Below are 27,210 nucleotides of genomic sequence, written 5' to 3' on the forward strand. Positions count from 1 at the left end.
AATTTTGTGTGTATGTATGTGTGTGTTTGTGTTTCTATTGACCTGCCAGCGCTTGCGTATGGTAAGTCATATCATCTTTGTTTTTAAATATAAACTGCCCGCATCTCGTGGTCGTGCGGTAGCGTTCTCGCTTCCCACGCCCGGGTTCCCGGGTTCGATTCCCGGCGGGGTCAGGGATTTTCTCTGCCTCGTGATGGCTGGGTGTTGTGTGCTGTTCTTAGGTTAGTTAGGTTTAAGTAGTTCTAAGTTCTAGGGGACTGATGACCATCGATGTTAAGTCCCATAGTGCTCAGAGCCATTTGAACCATTTTTTTAAAATATAAACTAAGCACAAAATTAGATACACTGTTATATCCTTTAAAACTGAGGGCCAACCTTTCTCTTTTGTGAAAATGCAGATTATACTCATGTATGTTAATGGTAATTAGATCAAATTGAAAAAAACAAATTTAAAGAGGCAGATGGCAAAACAAGAGGGGAAGTAAAATTTATCCCAGCTTGCTTCATCACAAGCAGTGCAATACCAGCAGTACTTAAAATCTTGTTGGAGTGCAGGCAGAGAGTACACATAACAGAAAAACTTGTAGCACCTACAGAACATGGCTGGGTTGGCCATCAAAATACTGTGTGTAAAATGGAAACAACAACTCGACAGAACACCTGGAAGAGCACCATTATTCACTGGAAGCAATAAAACACAGAAAGATTGTACCAATTACTCAAAGGTGTAATAATCCTAATTAAAACAATAATGGAAAACTCCGGATGGAATTAAATAATGATATGGTAACAATTTTTATTCTTTAATGCATATATCACAATGTTCTTGATTACAACATTTGTCACACAGAGTTTGTACAGTGGGAACAATTATTCCACAACTAAGAAAAAATTCTAAAATCACTTCATACAACATCACAGACAATCTAATTAAAAATAGGAACATCCACTGTAGAGTTATCCATGCAGAGAGCATAATATTCTCTTTTTTAATTTAATCACAGAAAAGAGTCAGTCTGGTATACATAATCTTTATCTGACAAATCACACAGAATGACTAAATACAATAGTAGGCAAAAACACTGACAGTTTCACTGAAAGGTATTATTAGACTCAGTCTTCCCTTTTACAATGATCAAGAAAATTTGGCTGACAGAAGCCAAACACTTAAGTTTCTATTTACGTGGTAATATCATTCTTGTCTCTGTAAAAGTGATCTACTTTGTGTCAAAATGAAAATAGTGTCTTAACACTAATGTAAAATGGTACATTTCTTGTAGATACACGATACAATTAACATGCATACCACAGTTAGTTTGAAATGAATGGTTACCAGTTTTGTTATGGTTTGTTTCAGGGTGTGCGAACATAAATAATCAAAATTATTATAAATTAGAGCAATTATCAGGGAATTCTTTTTCAGTTTGGCGAACTGTATAATGAAGAAATCAAAGAAAAATAAGATCTGTACATTTGGGAATCAAACACTAATACAATAGTGCACTTGAAATAAAAATTATGATGCATAAGCCACAAATAACTCAGACTGCTAGAATACAGTAAATGATAAACACAATAATAAGATATATAAATTAATACAATGCATCAGTATTGTCCTATCCAAGTTTATTATAGAATGGTACATAAAATGTAGACACGATAATGAAGAATCACTAAGACTCAGAAGCAACGATTAGTCTATTGGAAAAAACAGCAGCCTCTTGACTCTTCTATTCTCAGTCTCTAAATGTGTTTTATGACCAGTGGACTGAGAAATTCTTGTGTAATGAGATTTTCATGTCCTTTATGAGTAGACACTGAAAATGAATTAGCAACAGTGACATTAAAAAACACAAGTTTGAAGATGATAACTGTGTTATTTTATACATTACTTTAATACAAAATTTGGAAAAAAGAGATACATTTTGCACAATGAAAGACACTCTCCATTGTTGCACATTTACTAGTCATGCCCACTAATGCATCACTGATTTTCCAGTAACTAGACAAGAATGCTAAAGAAGCATTTGCAGCAGTCATGAAATCATGACATAGAAGTTTTGATAAATGTGTAAGGCTGGAACGAGATGTTGAGAAGCAGTACAAGTTCATAGTTTTTGTGTGAATGCACACAGTACCTGTGAACAGTGCATGGGGAGAAAGACTGTTGGCACCACACAGAATTAGCCCAAATTTCTTTAAGTTTGCCCCCATGATCTATATGTGAGATGCAGGTTGAATGAAGGAATACGAATCTTTACTCACATTGGAATATGGGTAACCACAAATTTGAGAATAAGACTTTCTGTGATGCACATTGCCTTTCTCATAGTGTCTCCTATTGGGACGTACTGAATACTTCTGAACTCCCTCCCACCTTATGGACCAAACAATTCTAGCAGTAAGATGTAATTGTGTTGCAAATCAGATCTGGAGCACCAGGTTCTACAGGATGTGAGACGAACCATTGTACAAGCTCCAGGTAAGTTGCCCGCCAACATGTACAATTAAGTGTATCTTGCACGGAAGCCACTATTTCCTTATAGTCTACGGTCGCTGTGCCACTACCCCCACCATCTGCGGTCCAATGGAGGCCACTATGAACATCTGCTGTGAGCTGGATGCGATGCAACTCTGTACTGTGTTCTGGTACTATTTGTTGTCGTTGCACGCACACTGTCCATTTCCAGTCACCTGTTCATAGGACTTTTTCCCCTTCATTTCCATTCAGGAATCCAACCCTGCAGTTTGCCAGTTTTATTAATGTTTACCCTGTACACAGAGTATTAAAAAATTATGTGTAAAATTAAATTATGTTTATTTATGTTGAGGGTGAACCGACAATCTTTTAACCAGGGACCAGCTGTCTTCAATTCTTCCTAGATTTCCTAACAGTATTCTAAGAATGTGAGTTCCTGTATAAAGCTGTATTATCTGCAAACAGTTCATTCCACATTGTGAGCAACAATGGTGCTACTACACATCGTAGAAATACAAAGGCTATTATATTCACTTCTGATGATGTCTTCCCACTAAGAAAAATTTTATCGGTTCTATTAGTTAGGAAGTCTTCAATCCAATCACACGCCTGTTCTGATATTCTTCATGCACATACCATGTATACAAAGTGATGATAGAAAAAAATACCAAAGGCTTCCTGGAAGAAAAAACACACAGCATCAACCTTAGTATGTTGTGAACAAACAAAGAATGCTGAATTACTTTCAATTCAATAAAGACTGGAATGGTCTACACCTGTACCCAATAGTGTGGCACACTCCACTGATGCAGTGATCAACAGTAGAGTGAAGCTAAAGGAGTGGTCGGTTCTTTCACAATACACAATGTAACGTCCATCACCATAAGGTCCAGTGGCTGTACATATATCTTCATCTACATCTATACTCTGCAAAACCACTGTGAGTCGTTTGGCAGAGCGTATGTCCCATTGTACCAGTTATCATGGTTTCTTCCTGTTCTATTTGCACATGGAGCACAGGAAGAATGATTGAATCCCTTCGTGCATGCAGTAATTATTCTAATCTTATCCTCACGATCACTGTGTGAACGATACATAGGGGGTTGTAGTATATTCCTAGAGTAATCATTTATAGACGGTTCTTGAAACTTTGTTAATAGATTTTCTTGGGATAGTTTATGTCTGTCTTCAAGAGTCTTCCAGTTCAGTTTCTTCAGTATTTATATGACACTCTCCCACTGCATCAAATGACTTGAGCTAGTTTTCAATTTTATTGTCACTTATTACTATCTTTGTCTTTTTTTGCATCTATGCAACAATTAAAAAGGAACTGTGTTGTGGTCTTTTCAGTAAAGCCATTTTGATGACAGTTCAGTAGTCGAGACTTTTTATTATCTTTTGTTGCAGTGTGATCATAATCAGTGAGCATATGGACAGATGACTTCATTCTATCAACTGATTATATGTAGTAACAAACCTTTTTAGTTTTTCATGTCAACTCAATGGTCTTGCTATGCAAGTTAATGAATATTTCTCGTGTAGCTATCATTAAACTTATTTTAACTTTGTTCAGCTTTTGTACTGCCAGAAAGGATCTGTTTTTGTTTGAATCTGCTATGCAGCTGTCTCTGTTTTCAAAATAATTACATAATAATGTTACTAAACTATGGAGGGGTCTTTCCACTTCCGGTATCTTCCACAGCATACACTATCTAAGAGAAAGCCTACAATATGTCTAAATTTGTGTTAGACATTCTCCACTCCCCTTCACAGCTATGCCACAGTCTCTGCTATCCAAGTACCTGTTTCTTGGATATATTTTATCCCTGACCTATTAGTTGTATGCGGCAGAGGTTTAAGGAGGGGAGGGGGAATTCTCCATCTTATCACACAGGTCAAGAAAGCTGAAATTGAGGTAATCAAATAACCAATGGAGTCTCTTGTTTATGCCTGCCACCTAGGTACAAACTAGAAAATTGCAGTGGGTCCTGAAGATGGGTGCTACAAACGTTGAGCTCTGCTTCCACCTCAGAGTAACACCTAGAATGTTGTAGTGGCCTTTTGATTTTTGATTGAGGTATTTCCCAGACATTGAGAGAGAAATTATGTAAGTAGTTGATACAACTTGTACAGAAGACATATTACTCAAAACACCATATCACAAGAATCTGTACTGTATCACAAAGGTCCTAGTCTCATGACAACTGTGCACTTTCACACACTTCTCACTCAATTTAGTTTCCACAGGAGAAACTGCTTGAATTGGAATTAAAGATTTGAGTTTACAATTTGTGCGCTGCTGCTAGCCAAACCTTCCACATCAAAATACTTCTTTAGTTACAAGCAGAATATAAATTAGTGACAAAAATTACCATTCAATGTACTCACCTTATTAGTTGTATCATATGAAAAAGGCCATTTCTCATCACTGATAATAACTGTGTTAACTGGACCTGGCACTCCCATAATGAGCACACCATCAAGAATCATCGGTGTGTGGTAACCGTAGTGTACTACATTACTGCTCAGCACTGACGTATCCAGAGTAAAATTCAGTAAAGTGTACTGCCCACTTTCATATGTATCTGCAAACAATTGCACATTATTCTCAGCATTTTCCTTGTAACAGAAGCAGTTCAAGAGCTTCCTTACCACAAATTTCCTAGAATATTGCAAAGATCGTAGAATGTAAATAAACAAGACTTCAGACAGCAGGTAAACAAACTTGGAAAAAACTTTACTAATTGCTTTTGGTACTCTGTGTTCCCCATCACTTATATTTCAGAAGGCACATCTCTTTGATTAAATTAAAAGATTTTCAAACTCACCCCTTAATCCTTGCAAACACTACCCATTTTCAACTTGTTGCTGTGTTGAATATTTTTTGGACAAATTGCACCATATTTTCAAAAGGAAACTGCGAGATTGTTACACAGTGTTAATAACTAGCTTCCCTGCTCCAGGAACTAGAAACAGGTTTCACTTCCCATTCTGTAAATTCTACAAGCTCTTTTACTCCTTCCTTTTCTTTATCTTTCTGTATTTAAATAGCTCTCTAATGTTCCATCTGACTTTCATTTTCATTTTTTTTACTTAAATATGTATATACTTTCCATACTAGTGGAAAGATCAATGGAATATAACGCAAAACTCAATTTCGATTCCCTTTACGAAGAATGTATATTTGAAAGCCGCTGCGTAGAGTTAGGGAAAAATATTGTAATTTTATCTGTGTACAGAATTCCAGGCACTGAAATAATGAAACATTATTTGTCAAAATTCCAGTGCCTATTGCAAAAACTTCAAAAAGAAACCAAGAAAAGAGTCATAATTACCGCTGATTTCAACATAGATCTAGCCAGTGAAGCCAATAACTCAACAAAATTCATTGATATGATTCAAACATCGGGTTTCAGCACAAATTTCACCAATTACACTCGAGTAAAAGAAGTGTCTGCAATATGTATAGATAATATTTTAACCAATTACACTTATAATGAGGCAAATAACTTTTGTTTAGATTTAGGACTTTCTGATCATTGCGCTCTGCTTATGGAGTTACCAAAAATAATAGATCCTTGCTCGAAAAAAACCTACACCAAATGCCAGTTAAGCAAAGAAAATATAAACTTATTCTATCATAGATTAAAAAAGATGGAGTGGTCTATAGATCACAATATTTTATGCTCTGAAAATTTTGCTACTTTCTTGGAAAAATTCCTGCTTGTTTTTAATGAAACTTTCCCCATTACTTCACATCATAAAAAAGTAGGAAATTAAGTAAAGTGGATTACTGAAGGAATAAAAATCTTGAGTGCAAAAAAAAGACGACTACATAGGGAACTAAAACAACAGAAGTCTTGATTTTGTTACATATGTAAAAGATTACAAAAATATTTTTAAAAAGTTGTAAAGGCAGCCAAAGAACAGCCAAATAATAGATTTATATTGGATAGTGAAAACAAATCAAAGGTATTATGGTCAGTGATCAAAGCTGTAACAGGTGCCACAGGTAGAGGCCATAATATTTCTGACATCAAGATAGAAGATGAAACTACTGTAAACCCTACTCAAATTTCTCAATTGATTAATGAATTCTTTATAAATGTAAACAAATCTAATGTCACTGTAGCAGAGTATCCAGACACGGTAAATTTCTTCAACGGTGAGCAACTTGACGGTGAATTTTTCAGCACATTTACAAAAACTACGGTAAAAGACATAAAAAATGTGATATTGTCACTAAAAAGTAAGACACCAGCAGGATGGGATGGGATACCAGCAAAAGTGTTAAAAACAGTCTCTAAAATAATTGTGCAGCCACTAACTACAATAGTTAACCAGTCCCTTCAAGAAGGTCATTTTTCAGTAACGCTGAAGTACACAGCAGCTAAGCCACTATTCAAAAAGGGCACCAAAGAACACATGGAAAACTATCGGCCAGTCTTTCTTCTTCCATCACTGTCAAAAATATTTGAGAAGGTAGTCACCATAAAAATTCAAAACTTCATAGAAAAATTTAAAATAATCTCAAAGAATCAGTATGGATTTCAAAAAGGCAAAACCACAACATCTGTTATAAATAATTTTGTTGATAAAATTAACTTGTCTCTAGACAACTCACTGCATGCCACAGGAATTTTTTGTGATCTATCAAAGGCCTTTGATAGTGTGAATCAGTCCTTGCTACTCTGTAAACTGGAAAAGTATGGAATTAGGGGCACGGAATTAGAATGGTTTAAACCCTATCGAACCAACCAAAGATAAATAGTGGTTATAACATCAGAGAGAGGAACTTTTATTAAAAATGGAAAACCATTTCACAAGGAGTACCCCAAGTTTCTGTCTTAGGTCCCATTCTGCTTTTGTTTTACATAAATGATCAGTCACTTAATACTGAGTGTCACTCAGTTTCTATTTGCAGATGGCACATATTTAATCATTGAAAGTAACATTACAGATCAAATTCCGCAAACTGTATTAAATACTTTAGAAAACTTAGATACCTGGTTTGATTTAAATGGGTTAAAACTAAACATGGAAAAGACCCAGTTAATGCAATTTAAAAATAAACAAGCACAATTAAACGATATTCAGGTCAGTCACAGAAACCAGGATTTGCAGGAAGCTAGCTGTGTGAAATTCCTAGCAATGCAACTAGATAAAAATCTATCATGGGGGTCACACATACAGTACCTTGCAAATAAATTAAATAGCCTAGCATATGCAATGACAATATTGTACAATGCTACCAGTATGGGCATAAGAAAAGTAGTATATCATAGCTACTTTGAGTCAGTAATAAGGTATGGAACTGTGTTTTGGGGTACCTCAAACCATATGTGTCGAATACTAAACCTTCAGAAAACCATAATTAGAAATATGCACAATGTAGGGCGAAGAAAATCATGTCGCCCACTCCTAAAAAATCTGAGTATACTTAGTGTTCCCTCACTATACATACATGAGCCGATTATCTTTGTACACAGTAACCCTGATTTACTTGTAGCAAATCATTTTCAACATGATTACAACACCAGAAATCAAAATAATTTTATGCTGCCCACCCAACATTTAAAACTTTATGCTCAAACTCCACATTATATGAGTATGAAAATTTATAACAAAGTGAAAGGAAGAGAACTGCTCAGCATAAATTTAGAAACACTGAAAAAATCCTTATATGAGAAATTAGTGCAGGAATGTTATTATTCAGTAGAATAATTCATAAATGACAACCTGAAAATTTGAGCAGGAGAGAGAAAGTACTTAGAACTGTTCATCTTAAAAGTTTGTTACATTTGAAGAAAAATTATTAATTGCTTAATTAAGTAATTATTCAGTACTGTACATTATATTACTGGTATAATAAGGAAAATAGAAAACCAATTTTTGTGTTTTGACGAGTCTCTTGTACTTTTAAGTCAATGGCTTGAAATTGTATGTTATGAGACAACAAACTTCTACTTCTACTACTACTATATCATCAAAAGCATTCAGACACCTATTGTTGGCATTAATGTGGGATGTGCCCTCCATTTGCCTTTATGACAGTTTGAATTCTGCTGAGGACACTTTCAGTGAGGTGTTTGAATGCCTCCGGAGGAGTGCCGGCGCATTCTTCCTTGAGAGTTGAAACCAGAGACAGTAGTGATTATGGCTGCTCGGGTCTGGAGCAAAGTCAATATTCTAACTTATCCCAAAGATGTTCCAATGGGTTCAGGTCAGGATTCTAGGTAGGCCAGTCCATTTCAGAATGTTGCCCACAAACCATTGTTTCATGGATGCTGTTTTGTGGCAGGGTGCATTGTCATGCTGACACAAAAAACTATCATCTCAGAGCAGTTTCTCTACTGCACACAGGACGCAATACTGTGAACTGTGTTCATATTCCTTCTGCATTTAGCATTTTCTTAAACACTATAGGGGACCACAACCTAACTACAAAACGCACACATTACTGCACCACCACCTACTCCATACTTTACTACAGGCACAATACTTGGTGAAAGCTAATGTTCTACAGGAATTCGCCAAACACAAAAGCTTTCATGGGGTGCAACACAGTACAGCACTGGTCATTCCTCTAAATCCCTTGTTTCCAATCATCCCCTGTCAAGCGCCATCACTCTTTACATCTACAGCAATGTGTGGTTTGTATGGAGCCACTTGGCCATTGTATCCATTCTTTCTAATTCCGTGTGCACGGACTACTGGTAGCACTCCCGAACTCATACATGATTTCTTTCACTGATATCCTGTGGTTTTTTACGACTAGCCTCTGCAATGCTTGAGAGTCCCCATCCATCTGTACACGTGGCCTGCCTGGTCTCTGTTGAACCTGGTTGCTCCTTCGCATCTCAAACTTCAAAATCACATCACCAACAGATGGCTGGTCAGGTTCAGAAGGGTTGAAATGTCCCAATGACTACTCCACATTTTAAGTCAGCAGCTCTCCTGACTGACCCATTCTGCTGTTGCTGATTCTCTACCCACAACGCCATACTCCTCACTTTCTTTTACATCAGTGGGTCAACCTCTTGGGCCATCTAGTGGTCAATTATGCATTACATAGGGGTATCCCGGTACTTTTCATCAGATAATGTAAGGACTGAATTTATATATGATTTAAAATTCATATAATTTTATGAAAGATTTGAACTTACTCATAGAATCTCCATCATCCCAGTACAAAGAGCCCTCAGCATGACCATCTCCATCAGCTGCTACAATGAGCTCAAAGTCATTTTTGCGACTGCACATGTAAAATAATAAGATGTACATGTTTTATGAGTATACAAGTTTGTTAATACATGAAACTACTTATAAAGCATGCAAGTGATGATATATTATTTCAGTGTCTAGAATATCACAGAACAAGATAATGTACGGCTCAGGTGAATGGAATGTCTGCCTGGTAAGATGTGTGACAAAAATGTGATTAAAGGTATTCAGTGTAAAGGCTGTTACCGCTGGTTTCACGAGAAGTGCGCTAAATTAAGCTTGAAATTTGTAAACGAGTACTACATATGGACTTGTTTCACATGTGTTAGTGGTGCTGTGGAAAACAAATTTAGAAACACCATCAAGGAAAATGACGAAAAAATCAGAGTACTTCAGAGTGATTTACTTACTCTAAACAACAAATATGCAACTCTGTAGAATAAGTGTATATGTGGCGCAGAGGTACATCTTCAATACAAGGAACCAGGTGTAAACAAACCAGACTCCTTCTCGGTAAGAGAAGACGATTTCTTGATTAAGGAAGATTATGGACATAAAGAAACGTCGAAAGAAGTCTTCTCAGCGTCATGTAAAACTGATTTTACAAAGAAGATACAACAGAAGAAGAAAGCAAAAATATTCGGCGACAGTCACGGCCGCAACATATGGGAACTCTTGACAAACAGTGTAAATAACAATGTTCAAATCTCAGGCATTGTAAAGTGCCAGTTTGACAATGTGGTTAAAAGTGTTAACGAAGATTGTTCAAAACTCACAAAAAAAGACAGTGTGGTGATAATTCACTTTAAACCAATCAATGACCAACAATAGCTCCATTTCAATCATTGCCACCCATACTATACCAGGAAGACACTTCCATACAGCATACCACACATGGTCACCACATCTATAGTGATGGGAAGTCTGTCTCCAAAAATACGAAGGGTCTCATGGAGGCTTTCAGAGACTGAAATTATCCTCCAAACCTGGTCCAGAAACAGATCTCTTGTGCCTTGAGTCTCCAGTCACCTCCCACATGCCCACTGTCCAAAAGCCACAAATGAGCACTCTTCTCATGACTCAGTCTCAGTAACCCCCCCCCCCCCCCCCCCGGACTGGAGCAAGTGAGTCACATTCTCTGCTACGATTTCCACTAGCTGTCATTATGCTATGAAATGAGAAATATCTTCCCCACCCATCGCACAGTGATATTCCGTCACCTGCTGAACCTACACAATATCCCTCTCTGTCCCTACTTCATCCTCTGCTAAGAACCCCTTGCCCCCGGCTCGTAGCCCTGCATTAGACCCAGATGCAAGACTTGTACCGTATATCCTCCCACCGTTATCTACTCTAGTCCTGTTGGTAGCATCTCCTACTCCATCAAAGGAGGGCCACCCATGAAAGGAGGCATGTGATCTACCAATTAAGCTGCAACCACTACGCCACTCTCTACGTGGGCACGGCAACTAACAAACTTTCTGTCCACATTGCATGAAGAGCCACCATCAGACTGTGATCAAGAGACAGCTGGACCACCCAGTTGCTGAACATGCTGCCTTACATGACACGCTTCACTTTAATGACTACTTCACTGCTCAAGCAATCTGTATTCTTCCTACTAATACCAGCTTGTCTCTACTGCGCAGGTAGGAACTCTCCCTACAACATATTCTTCATTCTGGTAACCTCTCTGGTCTAAACCTTCGGTAGTCACTGTCTCCCATCTACCTATCCCCTTTCCAGCTCCCACACCAATACTACACATCTTTCCAATCTCCCCAATACACCAACAAGTCCTTTCTCCTTCTCTCCTCTCTCCCCCTCCTCCTCCGTCCAGCATGTCTTGAATGGCTATCAACACCCCACTCATGACTGGTTGTCTAGATTTCCCATGGTTCATTACCGAATTACTAACTGCTGCACTTCTTGTAAAGTCTGCAGACACTGTAAGTCCACTTTTACCAACTGGCTAAAAGGTAGAATGTTAAAACAGTTCCACGGAGCTGCGCAGAGCTCACAAAATCAAGGAAATGGCAGACAGCCCTTATGGATGTTGGAAGCAAGTCAGATGACTCTGAGATAGAGGAGGTGTTGCAAACTGTTATGCATTTCTCTAGTTGAGAGTTAGTGATCTTTTATAATCAATGAAGTTATGTTGTTAGTACTACAGAAAGACTGCCAGAATTCAGAAGCTCATCCACTTGTGCAGGTGTGGAATTCTGCTTAGTGATTCTCCAGTTTTCTGATAGGGGTTGCAATTTACTGAGCATACATATGCTTGGTAAGAAGGAACCTGATCTTGGAGCTTGGAACCACTAGTTAGCAGGATGTGGTATTTATTATCAATGACTTACTTGGCGAAGCTTGATTGATGCCCAAATTTGTTTCTATGGCAAATGTGACTTTTTGTGGGACTAATTACTTTTTGACCTTTAACTGTTACCCTGTTTCATTTGTGGAGATTATTGATGGAAGTTGCTGCAAGCCAGCTGGGGGCAGTGTACAAACCGTTAGTGGTGGATGTTTTCGCATCCAGTGGTAAAATCTCAGAATCTTTCATAATGCAGCTACATAGCTATAGGGCATTAATTATCGACTTTTGAGCACTGACAAGTTGAATCCTATTTCCCGTGTCAAAATGCATCTGGTGTCCTTACTTTGATTGACTTTATAAGTGTAGCAGTGCAGAAAACTGACCTTGGTCCAATAATAGATGAATGGTTCCTAGTAATTCTTTGAAGCAATATGCTGCATAAAATTTCTCACCCAGTGCACAATGACAACAATGTGTGGAATCTGAGCTTGGCTACAAGCGAGAATTCTCACAATGCTATGGGAAATCTGATGCTGAGAGCATCAAGGAATCTTAAATGCAGCTGCCTATGCTGTCTATGAACATTTGGTCCAAAAATGTTTTGTCATTCCAGGAATGTACCCTGCCTGATCGAACTATGTAGAACATGTCCTTGGAATATCTGTAAAAAAAAAAAAAAAGCTGTCTACAGAAAAAGCTGGCTACAAAAAACCTCTGCTGGGCTTATGATTTTTGCTTTACCATCCTTCTTCTCTGTATGTTTATATTTCTTACTTTCATTCTAATAATCATGCTTCTTACTACAGGTGTCATTTACATTTTCATCAATTCATTCTTTTCTGCTTGAGATGTGGCAGTGTATTGTCATATCATTATGCACCATCAAAGCCTAGATAAAAGAAATACAACACTGTATGTATCGAATCATGAGAGTAAGCTAGTTAAAAACCCTTCTCAGTATAGTAGTAAATTCTGACAAGTCTAACGGTGACCGAGCGAGGTAGCACAGTGGTTAGCACACTGGACTTGCATTCGAGAGGACGACAGTTCAATCCCGCGTGCGGCCATCCTGATTTAGGTTTTCCATGATTTCCCTCCATTGCTCCAGGCCAATGCCAGGATGGTTCCTATGAAAGGGCACGGCCGACTTCCTTCCCTAATCCGATGAGACAGATGACCTCACTGTCTGGTCTCCTCCCCCACAACCCAACCCAACCCAATCAAACGGTGAAAGAAAAATTCTCAGTTTAATTCTGTGGTTGTACCAGAATTTGGGCAGCGGTATCAGCTGCAGTGTGCTGATGGCACAGCGTGGGGACCAGCTCTCAATGTTCAAAATCAGCGTGGCGGCTGGTGACCACAGGGCTCATAGCTGGCAGACAGATGCGCATGGATACGGAAGGAGGCCCAAAGCAGAAAGATAAAATGTAGTTTAGAGGGACAACGCCCCTTTACTTGGCTTTGGATGGCTGAGTCGATAAGGTGTCACATTTTGGTGGAAAAGTAGCCCCTTAAAAGGTCTGTCGTGCTGGATGGTGGGAGACTGGCCACCTTCACTAAAATTCAGTTTCATGTCCTGCTCTATGTACATTCATAAAGGAGAAGGTGAGAGCTGCAAATACATTAGATATCCAATAAATGATGATGGCTGACATCACTCTCAGTGTCCAGAAGTGAGAAGAGGGATGCATGGCTACTGTTAAAAGGGGAGACATGGTGCATTGCTGAACTGGGACATACGCATGAAAGTGGCTCTCGATCAAAATGTTGATGTCCATCCCAAGTGAGTAATGTTGTCTGAGTTACATTCGTGTAGGAAGTGACTTTGAACATTTGCAATAAGTGTATTTTGCTGGTACCAAACTGAAGAGGTTGGACGCACGCAGTCAAAAAGCCATGCAAATGTTTGTTGTGTCATACCACATTTGAGGATGCAAGGAAGGTGGTTTTCAGCATGCCTGGAGGTTGTGCATAACTCAAGTCCAGGGACTTCTTTCTCACTACCTTCCATTCTTCTTAAGAAAGTTCTTGGTGTGTGTTGTGTTGCCATATCCGGCACAGAACACATGCAGAATTTTACATTCCATTCGCCTCACTCAAACACGCAAACTATATAATGTACAAATATGAAACTGGCATCAACAGATTTTGGAAGAGTTGTTCTATGTTTTGATTTTAGTTTTATGTGCAGCAACGGATTATTAAAACAATATATGGACAGTTTACGAAAATGCACTTTCTGATGATGTTTCCCAATTTTTGAGCTGCAGTAAACATTTTTGTTATTGAAGTTAGATGAGCACATTACACAAAATATTCATTTACTCCAAACAGGAAGTCTGTTAGAGTTTTCTAACAGGAAATAATTTCAATTAAGTACGACATGCAATGGTCTGCTCATGCGTCATCAAGTACTGAATGGGCTCCTGGGCACTTTTGTTACAAGAAACAATCTCTACTTGTTTTAGTAATTTTGATGATCCATCTACTTATTTCTAACATAAAAAAAAAAAGATATATGCTGTGAGTAAACGTACCTTAAATATGCCACCCAATATTGGGAGGAAGAACAAAAGTGATACAAAAACAGCAGTTTGTTACTGCTGCAACATTTGTTTTGTGTGATACGGACTGAATTCCTGAGATGAACTGCACTTGGAATTAGTTACTGGTAAGGGCTTCTTATCAGAATTTCAAAACTTCTGACAAAAGGCATTAAGCATCGACATTAGCAAACATTTCACTTTAACATCTAATCACATTTACTTATTTAAATTATGAAGTGTGTTATATAAATACTTACTGCATAATGTGTTTTATTGTAACTTTAAGTAAGTATGCCTACAAATCACTTCCAGGAGTGTACCTATAACTTGACTTTTCCAATGTCTTATGCAAAAGATGCTTTTGTAGACAAAAAGACCAATAAATAAAATACAATACAATCACACATCACCTAAGCACTAATACTTGGAAATCCATTTCATTACTAAATTGGACTCCAAATACAGGAGGTTTCATTATCGGTATGTGTGAGCAATTGAGGGACCCCACCCCACACAGAAACTGAGAGCTTGATTGCCACTTAACTGTTTCTAATTCTCCTACACTTATGGGATGTTGGATCCAAGAAGGTGCTTTTTGGATAAAATGGTCAAGAACTTCTGAGAATGTCAGTGATACAATGTCTGGTGTATACATAAGCCTTTTCCTATACCAGTCTGAAAACTTGGGTTTGCCAGCAAAAATGTTTTTGCTTTGTTTGAAGGGCACCCCCTCTTCCTTCATGATGTTTTGGGTAGAGTGATTCACCAACCAAAACCTGTAGACATTTCTATGGTTCCTCTCTTCAAAATATTTATTTGGAATATGTATTTTTTTTTCTCCCCTCAGTGCAACTTGAATTCTGCCATTTTTACCAAAAAAATTCAGAACAGATAAGATTCTCCACTTGTGAGAGATCCCTTTAGTTTCATTCATACAAAATAGACCAAGGTTTTTGCATTCGGGAACTTCTCCCACCCTTTTACTCAAGCTCAGAACATTCCTCAGGTGAGGTATATTCTCTGAAATTCGGAGACTATATAGTGCATTCTCCTTTTTATTCACATGACCCTGTGTCAACCATGTATCAGCTCTTGCTGAATATTGTTATGGACAATAAGGAAAACTGTCAAAACATGCCTTAAGCTACCAAGCATAATTTAGTACGCAGTAAGCATCTCATACATTAATATCAAATTCAGACTACAAGTTTAAGATTGGGCGAATAGTACATATGACTGCAATTTCTAAACAAACCTTTCAACTGCATATCTAGACAGCTGTTGAAAGTGACATCTACTCTTAATAACTTATTAGGTTACAGCATAAATTTGTTGCATTTTCCCATAAGTTTAATAAATGCAACAGATAAAATGAGACTTTAGTCATACATAATATATTCTCCTTCACTATTTACAAGAGGCTGCCAATGCTGGGGTAACTTTTCCATTCTGTGACTGCAGAAATTATGTGGTTTTGAGGTGAAGAACTCATTGAACTATCCTCACAGCATATTTTCATCTGGAAAGGCAGTTCCTTGAAGATTGTTCAATAGAGAGAGGAAAATGTGAAAAATCTGCAGGCACAAGACCAGGTGAAGAAGGTAGGTGCAGAATGTTCCCAACTCAACTTTTGTACAGTGTTTTTTTGTCAGTCTACGAGAATGTAGCTGAGTGCGATCGTGGCATAGCATCACTTCACACAATCTTCTTGCTGCTGTTCTTGTATTGCGTCTGCAAGATGTCTCAGTTGTTGTGGATAAATTATGGCAGTGATGGTTACACCTCAGGGAAACACCACACTGTCGCTGTTTCACCAGATGCATAACATTATTTTTCGTGGATGTGCGCAGGTCTTTATACGAGGAGTTGCTGCTTTGTTTGGGCTCAACCATGCCTTTCTTTTCCTTATGATAGCATAAAGACACCAATTCTCATCACAAAATTCCAGTATTGTACGCACTAAAATTGACAATCTTCCTCCCCACAAATGAAAAAGAAAGGAGGGAAAAACAATACTGGTTTGTTATGTATGCTATGCTACACACCATATGGTGGCTTGCAGAGTGTAAATTCAGATTTATATGCAAATTTCACCACAAAGCATTAACTTTTCACAAACAATGATCTCTACATAAATCCATCCTCAGCAAATGGACCGTTGTTTTTCAAGTGTTGTAATCGAGACGGTAAAATACACTCAAAATCACACATAAGTTTCTTTTTCAATATTAGCTTCAAACCAAAACTGTTTCCTTCATCTTGGATCTGTCAACACCAGTCTCTCTTTTTCAGTGATGATGCAATTCACGCTCTCCGTAACTCTGTTTGTTCTAGAGTGTATGGAACTGTTGTCTCGTATCAAATTCAATCTAAGACTGGGACATTTAAATCGTGTAAGCAAGCGTTTCTTCGAGGAAAAACAGCCCGATGGACCAAATTGGATGAACATCAATTCAGATTCATGTATATTTTGCATAAAAGAAAAACATTCATAACTTTTCCCTAAACCATCAAATAGAAGAGTGAAAGAGTTATTTGATGTAGAATGTTTCAGTGCTTGTATCTTCTCACTTTTATGAATGATATCTCTAGAAAAGTCATTCAGTTAAATGCTAAAATCAACAAAAGAAATCTGGAATACTTTTATTTAGTTCAGAACAAGATGAGAAAATTAAACTGGTCAAAAATTAAAATACACAGCCAGGAGGAAAAAAGTAATACATACTTTTCGAGGTTTCCAATTCATTCTAGATTATTGTTGCAACAGTGCATATCGAGTACATGAAATTAGTACATTTACAGATCAATAGCACGAGCAGTTCTGAGGTCCAGGTATCGACCCATGCTGAAACTCTCATTTTAGTACACGGTGTAGCCACCACAGGCAATAGCGCAGGTGCCGACACCGGCATCCACTCGATCGTACAGATGGAAAGTACTGTCCTGGGACACATTAGTGTCACGCCTGATCTCATAGTTCTGTAAGAGTTGTAGGCTGATGAGCTGCACGAGTCAGTTCCCGTCCCATCACATCCCACACGTGCCGGACTGGAGACATGTCCGGAGATTGTGCTGGCCAGGGGAGTTGCTGCACGTGTTGCACAGCACAATGAGTTTCACAGGCAGTGTGTGGGTGAGCATTACCTTCTTGGAGCACCACATCACCTTCCTGTTGCAAGAATGGCAAAAAGGTGTGAGTAGAAGTAGTGCTAGAGGCGTTCGTGCCTACAGTCCCACTGCTAACAACCAGTCTGCAACATTTCACGTAGACACGTCTGGGCTCACAACCCCTCTTATCTGTGCTGTGATATCTGCACAATCTGCCACTGCTGTCCTTATAATACGACAATTCCGTGACGGGTACCTGTGCTGCGTGGATGTCCAGAACCTCATCTACGGGTGTGAGAATGCTCACGTGGCCACTGATACCAGTATTGTTGCACAACTGACACAGCATGTCCAACTCGTGTGGCAGTTTTCTTAGACGACCATCCTGCCACTGCAAAGGCCACAATTTGACCCCTTTCAAACTCACTAAGTTGACTGTAGGAAGTACAAGTGTGTCTCCATGGCATGGTTACCTGCTTGCTTCACATATTACTCCACATTAAGCCTTCTGGTTGTGAGCATACATGCAGATGGTGTTCTGGTAGCTATGCCACTATGCTACCTGTAGGCAGACAATGTTGAAACCACTAATCCATACATCTACTATCACCCTCGTAGCATAAGCTGTCATCAGATCGAAATCAATGTCATCTTTCCAGGTGTAGTACTATTTTTTTTTTTTCTGGCAGTGCTTTTTCAACAGGTAACGGAAAAAGGGTTTGTCAATGAGCACATGAACTCATTCTTAAAGGACTGATAAGGACTGATTGGAGTCAAAATCCAATATTTCTGGTCAAGACTTTCATGAAGGAAAGCATTCCTTGCAGTTTTCTTAAATGGCAGCCCTAGATGCATCAAAATATATTTATTTACACAACTAGGTTGTTCCCTTAGATCTTTATCAAGAACTGGGGGCCAGCAGAGCAGGGCAGGGAATGAAGATTGAACAGTGCTTGAATGCAAATAAAAACCTAGCAATGTATATTAGTGTATCACCATTTGGTTTTAAACTGCAGTTTTCAGGATTTTATTTGCAGTCAACTGCTGATCACTCCAACCTTCCCAACTTCTGCTGGTTGGCTCTTATACACTCTCTGCCTGATAACTACAGCAGCTTCTCCTGCTCCTCCAGCATATCCTGAATACTTGTGGAGTCACAACATGATTCCTATTATACAATATCTTAAAATAAAATTTACTTATGACAAATAGCTATGCATGTGTGGCTACTACTGTCTTGTTTAAAGACACTTCTAGTTTGTCTTTATGTACAGGAGAGATAACGGAGTACTTGATAATGACTTATGGGTCCAAACATTTAGTGTAAAAAAATATGTTTTTAAGCAATTTGAACTGCTGTCCATTTTGTGCAGTAAATTCATAGAAATAAAGAGGAAATTCTGTAAAGAGACAGAGATATTTCTTTCTGTGCTAAAATAATGATATGACAAAAATTATAACTTCAGGTTATTCGACTCATTTAATAACTCTGATGGTAGTCACAAAAAGAAAGAGAAAAATACATTACCTATCTATGGTTGTCATGTTAGGAGCCTGTGTTGGTAGAATGCTGCCACCTCGAATAAAAATTGGTATTGTATCTAAAGGGGCATTGAAGGTGTACCATTTACCACTCGATTCCACACTTGTCAAGGTGTGTGAATCATACCAAAGCGCTGCTGGCAGATAGGCATCTACTGTAGTTGCACCCTGAAAGAAATGTTAATAATTAAAACAATCATCTACAGCAAAATGTTTTTGTGTACTGGAAGTATAAGGGAAAAAAGTCAAACACAACACTTTCTAGGAAAACTTATTTTGTCAATACAAATCCCCCCACCCAATGAACCATGGACCTTGCCGTGGTGGGGAGGCTTGCGTGCCTCAGCGATACAGATAGCCGTACTGTAGGTGCAACCACAACGGAGGGGTATCTGTCGAGAGGCTACACAAATGTGTGGTTCCTGAAGAGGGGCAGCAGCCGTCTCAGTAGTTGCAGGGGCAACAGTCTGGATGGTTGACTGAACTGGCCTTGTAACACTAACCAAAACGGCCTTGCTGTGCTGGTACTGTGAACGGCTGAAAGCAAGGGGAAACTATAGCCATAGTTTTTCCCAAGGGTATGCAGCTTTACTGTATGATTCAATGATGATGGCATCCTCTTGGGTAAAATATTCCAGAGGTAAAACAGTTCCCCATTCGGATCTCTGGGCGGGGACTACTCAAGAGGACGTCGTTATCAGGAGAAAGAAAAACTGGCTTTCTACGGATCGGAGTGTGGAGTGTCAGATCCATTTATCGGCCAGGTAGGCTAGAAAATTTAAAAAGGGAAATGGATAGGTTAAAGTTAAATATAGTGCGAATTAGTGAAGTTCGGTGGCAGGAGGAACAAGACTTTTGGTCAGGTGATTAAAGGGTTATAAATACAAAATCCAATAGGGGTAATGCAGGAGTAGGTTTAATAACGAATAAAAAAATAGAAGTGTGGGTAAGCTACTACAAACAGCACAGTGAACACATTATTGTGGCTAAGATAGACACAAAGCCCCACAGTAGTACAAGTTTATATGCCAACTAGCTCTGCAGATGACGAAGAAATTGAAGAAATGTATGATGAAATAAAAGAAATTATTCAGATAGCGAAGGGTGGCGAAAATTTAATAGTCATGGGTGACTGGAATTCGAGTGTAGGAAAAGGGAGAGAAGGAAACATAGTAGGTGAATATGGATTGGAGCTAAGAAATGAAAGATGAAGCCGCCTGGTAGAATTTTGCACAGAGCACAACTTAATCATAGCTAACACTTGGTTTAAGAATCATGAAAGAAGGTTGTATACATGGAAGAACCCTGGAGATACTAAAAGGTATCAAATAGATTATATAATGGTAAGACAGAGATTTAGGAACCAGGTTTTAAATTGTAAGACATTTCCAGGGGCAAATGTGGACTCTGACCACAATCTATTGGTTATGAACTGTAGATTAAAACTGAAGAAACTGCAAAAAGGTGGGAATTTAAGGAGATGGGACCTGGATAAACTGAATAAACCAGAGGTTGTACAGAGTTTCAGGGATAGCATAAGGGAACAATTCTCACGAATGGGGGAAAGAAACACAGTAGAAGAAGAATGGGTAGCTTTGAGGGATGAAGAAGTGAAGGCAGCAGAGGATCAAATAGGTAAAAGGACGAGGGCTAATAAAAGTCCTTGGGTAACAGAAGAAATATTGAATTTAATTGATGAAAGGAGAAAATATAAAAATGCAGTAAATGAAGCAGGCAAAAAGGAATACAAACGTCTCAAAAATGAGATCAACAGGAAGTGCAAAATGGCTAAGCAGGGATGGCTAGAGGACAAATGTAAGGCTGTAGAGGCTTATCTCACCAGGGGTAAGATACATACTGCGTACAGCAAAATTAAGGAGACCTTTGGAGAAAAAAGAACCACTTGTAAGAATATCAAGAGCTCAGATGGAAACTCAGTTCTAAGCAAAGAAGGGGAAGCAGAAAGATGGAAGGAGTAAATAGAGGGTCCATACAAGGGCGATGTACTTGAGGACAATATTATGGAAATGGAAGAGGATGTAGATGAAGATGAAATGGGAGATACGATACTGCGTGAAGAGTTTGACAGAGCACTGAAAGACCCGAGTCGAAACAAGGCCCCGGGAGTAGACAACATTCCATTAAAACTACTGACGGCCTTGGGAGAGCCATTCCTGACAAAACTCTACCATCTGGTCAGCAAGATGTATGACAGAGGCGAAATACCTTTGGACTTCAAGAAGAATATAATAATTCCAATCCTAAAGAAAGCAGGTGTTGACAGATGTGAAAATTACCGAACTATCAGTGTAATAAGTCACAGCTGCAAAATACTAATGCGAATCCTTTACAGACGAATGGAAAAACTAGTAGAAGCTGACCTCGGCAAAGATCAGTTTGGATTCCGTTGAAATATTGAAAAATGTGAGGCAATACTAACCCTACGACTTATTTTAGAAGAAAGATTAAGAAAAGGCAAACCTACATTTCTAGCATTTGTAGACTTACAGAACGCGTTTGAGAATGTTGACTGGAATACTCTCTTTCAAATTCTGAAGGTGGCAGGGGTAAAATACAGGGAGCGAAAGGCTATTTACAATTTGTACAGAAACCAGATGGCAGTTATAAGAGATGAGGGGCATGAAAGGGAAGCAGTGGTTGGGAAGGGCGTGAGACAGGGTTGTAGCCTATCCCCAATAAAGGAAACAAAAGAAAAATTCGAAGTAGGTATTAAAATCCATGGAGAAGAAATAAAAACTTTAAGGTTCGCTGATGACATTGTAATTCTGGAAGAGCAGCTGAACGGAATGGACAGTGTCTTGAAAGGAGGATATAAGATGAGTATCAACAAAAGCAAAAAGAGGATAATGGAATGTAGTCGAATTAAATCGGGTGATGCTGAGGGAATTAGATTAGTAAATGAGACACTTAAAGTAGTAAAAGAATTTTGCTATTTGGGGAGCAAAATAGTTTGGACAAGAAGAGAATAGAAGCTTTCGAAATGTGGTGCTACAGAAGAATGCTGAAGATTTGATGGGTAGATCACATAACTAATGAGCAGGTATTGAATAGAATTGGGGAGAAGAGGAGTTTGTGGCACAACTTGACTAGAAGAAGGGATTGGTTGGTAGGACATGTTTTGAGGCATCAAGGGATCACCAATTTAGTATTGGAGGGCAGCATGGAGGGTAAAAATCGTAGAGGGAGACCAAGAGATGAATACACTAAGCAGATTCAGAAGGATGTAGGTTGCAGTAAGTAGTGGGAGGATGAAGAAGCTTGCACAGGATAGAGTAGCATGGAGAGCTGCATCAAACCAGTCTCTGGACTGAAGACCTCAACAACAACAATGCAAATCAATCTACACAGTATAGCTATTTTCTTGTCTTCCTCACAAGTGCCACAATGGAAATGAGAAACAGAAAAAATGTCAAATGAAGTAGTATGTGGGAAGTTCTCAGTGAGGTAGTGAAATACAGTGTTATCAGCCCAGAAGTATTTCTCAGTCTCTTTCAGGTAGCAGAAGAAAACTGCTAGTCTCACTCGAGGGGTACAAGCAGATACACAGACTCGATGGGGGTCCTTCGATCTGGAGCCGAGAGGACAGTCTCAACCAGAGGCTCCGTCAATTCTGTGATGATCTTAGTTGCAGATTTCTGGACCTGCATTACGGGGTGTAGAATTGTAGGACTCCCCTTTATAGGTCAGGGATGCACTACACAAAGGCAGCTGCTCGGGTAGCAGAGTACTTATGGGGCACAGATGGGGATTTTTAGGGCTACCCAACAGTGTGAGCTCTTCTGATGAGTGCTCATCAGTCAATATGCAGAAACTGAAATCAGACTGGTTACAAAGTTACACTTCCAATGTCAAAATTTGCTGAATGATTCATAGCATTGTTCCAAAACTTACGACCCTCCAGGGAAGCTGTTGAGCTCAAATTATCTTTGGAAACGAGAGCTAGATGAAACCAGAAGCAGAAAGCTTCAAAATATGAGGCATGGAACATGTATCTAAAAGGCAGGTAAGATGCCATAGGAGGGAGAGTATTCACTGCAACTGACAAAAATATTCTATATATGGAGATCGAAATTGAGTCTAACCGCAATGTTATCTGGACACGAGTAATCTGCCTAGGTGAACTACTCAAGTTAACCGTGACATTTTTTTACTGGCCACCCAATCCCATCATTAAAGTTGTAAAATCATTCACAGAAAGCCTAACCTGAGTAACGTTGACACATTCCAATCATGCAATATTAGTTTTAGGCAACTTTGACCAAATATAGACTGGGATATTTTTGGATTCATTGTAGATGGTACAGACAGAGAGTCTTGTGAAAACTCATGGGTAGATCACATAACTAATGAGGAAGTATTGAATAGAATTGGGGAAAATAGAAATTTGTGGCACAATTTGACTAGAAGAAGGGACTGGTTGGTAGGACATGTTCTGAGGCATCAAGGGATCACAAATTTAGCATTGGAGGGCAGCGTGGAGGGTAAAAATTGTAGAGGGAGACCAAGAGATGAATACACTAAGCAGATTCAGAAGGATGTAGGTTGCAGTAGATACTGGGAGATGAAGAAGCTTGCACAGGATAGAGTAGCATGGAGAGCTGCATCAAACCAGTCTCAGGACTGAAGACCACAACAACACCAGGAAGACAAGACAAGACAAGACAAATTAGGGCTTGTATGGAGGCATATAGATAGTCATTTTCCCTTGCTCAATTTGTTAGTGCATCAGGAAAGGGAATGACAGTAGAGGTACAAGGTACTATCTGCCATGCACTGTACAGTCGATTATGGAGTATGTTTGTAGATGCAGATGAATACAGTTTGCTCCGTGTTTCTTCAGAGTGTACATTCAGTCCTTAGGAAAGGCCTGCAGTATACCCAATTACAGTGGCAGTAATCTCTTCTTTGTATTAAAATATTTATCAGCCATAAATTTCTTTAGAAACGAAAGCAGGTCATAATCAGAGAGTGTCAAATTTGGTCATGAACTCATACTTCAAATCTCTGAGGTTTTCCATAACCTGAGCACTTTTATGAGCAGTTCCATTGTCCCGACGAAAGATTTTTTTTGTTTTGCTTTATGATGCATCACACTGCTCCAAGCCTGGCATGACAACAACAAAAGTTGTAAGTATAAAGCACTCACACGTACCACAACTTGTGATGATACTGTGGTTGCCTCCCCACCTTAAAGCTGCATGGTGTCCATCCACATTAAGTGTCACATGCAAAACACATCCTAAGAACCTACAAACAGCTATTCTTAACTATTAAACTATTATACAGGTTAATAATTTCAACAGTCATTCGTCAGCTAGGTAGACATAGGGTTACACATCACCCTAACAGAGCGATAAGTAAAACCACATCTTTTGTCCTTCTGAGTCAGAAATGTGACAAGCCAAAACATATAACTGCAATTGTCAGCATTCATGTTGTTCATAAAACAATGGACAAGATGGTGCAGGATTTGTTCCTGTTCCATTCACTACTGCTTGGACTGCTTGTTATATAAGTGCCATTAGCTTATGTTAACCCTGCATGGTTTGTGTTAGGAGTTGTTGTACATGTTCCAGCATTTAAAATCTACATTCTTGCCTAATTACAAAATTTTTCAAAGTCTGATTTCACATGTCACAGGTCCCAACTCTCCACCACTTCTGTAGAAAGGTGATCTACTCAACACAAACAACACAGTTTATTCGTAACAAAAGATAAATACAAGATGCTACTAGGAACAGTACACACTTTCTTAAATTCACATTTCCACACAAAAAACAGTCCAAGTCACATCAGAGCTCTGTATGTTACAACTGGAGTCCACCAGGTTAACAGCATAGCCAATACAGTAACACTTGCGGCATGCACTCCACTGCTCACATCATAACAACACACTTACTCAAAATGCACTGTAAAGCTCTTTTCTCCCCAATATCATTTCTCCATAATTGTGAGAAGTAGGTTTAGTCATTACTGAACAACATTGTTACATTAAAATCGTGTTGGAAAACAGACTGACAGGTGCTAATTGTGGGTCCCATTATTATCTTCGAAGTTTGAAATTTATGTTTCGCGCAAATTATTGTTTTATATTTGATGCACTGTCATCACAGAGATTTCTGTCTTGAGGTCCAAAATAATGATTATCTTTGCTTATAATATTTCCTCTCACTGGAAGATATCTTGCGATCATTCACATTTTATTGAATGACATCCACTAAACAAATGTCCACAACACTGTACACAGCACCATTCAAGAATTATACAAATTAACAGGAAGTACGGAACAAAACCATACACTTGTCACTTTTTGTGTAGCTAATCAGAACCAAGATGGCCACCGAGTAAGATCACAGGTATTTTCTTCGTCTGCTAAAAGAACTTATTTAAGAGGTAATAGTGTCAAATTTAAATTTTCTTTGTTTCGTATACTTGCTGTAGTGTCCTTTCTTGTCACACAACTGAATATTAGCGTCCCAGCAGTGCTTGTTCTTGAAAAAACTTGTTCTTCAGCTGAAGTCCCGATAATCGTGATATAATCCGAAATTTTGTGTGACAAACACAAAAAATTATATTCAAGTTTTCTTGATAGTGCAAGACTGCTACTAGTTTCATCATTGTCTATTGTCACAATACAAGTGTAACTAAACGTTTCTAAATCATATTTAACTAACACATTTCGTATTGTTTACTAGTTAGACGCGATCTAGGCCTAAATTTTCCGAGTTATAAACGTTTACAAACGTGACCAAACACGCCTGATAACGTAATTCTCTAAAACCAAATTAATTACAAATTCATTCTTCTGTCATTGTACCTTTAAATCAGTACAAAAAAACACCCAATGCAAATAAGACCTCTGTCGTTTTTTGTTTACACACAGCCAATCTCGCGTCCTTGACAAATTTAAAACATTCTTTATTTTTTCGAAATTGACCATGTGTGAGAAATATGGGAGCTGTTATAGTGAGTAGAGGAATTTGTTGCCAATCTTGTAGGAAATATTTTCACTGGGGGGGATGCAGTGGGGAGAATGTTGCGAGAACAAAAGAGGCTCTCACTTGGAACTGCAGAGTATGCAGTAGGAACATTTTGATTGGGGGACAGGAAAGGAAAATCTGTGCCCTTCAGGAAAAGTTGGAGGAAGCAAGGAAGGAACTCAAATGAATCAAGGGAGATAGGGGGGAGGAGGGTGATTGGGAACTGGCAGCTGGTAGGAGGAGAGGAAGAAAGAGAACGCGATCTGACAGTTTTATCATCAACACCAAAAACAGGTATCTACCACTGCCAGAGTTAAGTGGAGATGAGCATCAGGTAGAACGAGGAGCAGGAAATGGGCAGCACACTTCAGCCAAGGCCAAGAAGCCTAGGAATGTACAAAGTGTTAGGAAGAAGAAAGTGCTGCTGCTAGGTAGCAGCCATGGGCAAGGTTTAGGCCCTCAGTTACAGGAAAGTTTAGGGGCAGCATACCAGGCCACCAGTATCTTCAAGCCAAATGCAGGGCTTAGTTATGTGATGGAGGATCTAGGGTCTTTATGTGAGGACTTTACAAAAGAGGATGATGTAGTGATAGTGGGTGGGGCAGGAAACAGATTGGACAGGCATGGGGCATGTGACATAGGTGGTGACCTGGACAAGATAGCTTCCCTAACTCATGGCACCAACATACGCTTTGTTGAGCTGTTCTGGTGTCAAGATCGACCACACCTTGATGCAGCTGAGAGGCAAATCAATGTGGGGTTATGGATGGCTCTGAGGGCAGCCAACTTTGCTCATGTTTCTCTGGTGTCCGTTGGGACTATCAACAGATGGGGTTTCACTAGGCCTGGCCTACACCTAAGCAGGACTGGGAAGGGAAGATTGGTACAGCTGATTCATGAAAGTATAGGGGCTGGATCTCAGGCCACACATGGTCAAATACCTGTTGTCATAGTAGGAAAAGTAGGTCTTTTTTAGGATAAATCCAGACAACA

At 38.9% G+C, this 27,210-nt stretch overlaps 1 protein-coding gene across 1 annotated transcript in view; it reads right to left on the reverse strand.

Moving 5' to 3' along the window:
* Positions 1 to 784: 784 nt before the first annotated feature.
* Positions 785 to 27,210, reverse strand: part of LOC126473741 (lysosomal alpha-glucosidase-like) — a 134,026-nt gene continuing 107,600 nt past the window's right edge. The window contains exons 15-18 of the mRNA XM_050100989.1: positions 19,203 to 19,384; positions 9,646 to 9,734; positions 4,868 to 5,064; positions 785 to 1,817 (exon numbers count right to left, since the gene is read on the reverse strand). Of these exons, the coding sequence (XP_049956946.1) occupies positions 1,755 to 1,817; positions 4,868 to 5,064; positions 9,646 to 9,734; positions 19,203 to 19,384 (531 nt within the window). The 3' untranslated portion in view covers positions 785 to 1,754. The remainder of the gene's footprint in view (positions 1,818 to 4,867; positions 5,065 to 9,645; positions 9,735 to 19,202; positions 19,385 to 27,210) is intronic.

This window comes from Schistocerca serialis, chromosome 4, assembly GCF_023864345.2.
Source record: "Schistocerca serialis cubense isolate TAMUIC-IGC-003099 chromosome 4, iqSchSeri2.2, whole genome shotgun sequence".
Classification (NCBI taxonomy): Eukaryota; Metazoa; Arthropoda; class Insecta; order Orthoptera; family Acrididae; genus Schistocerca; species Schistocerca serialis.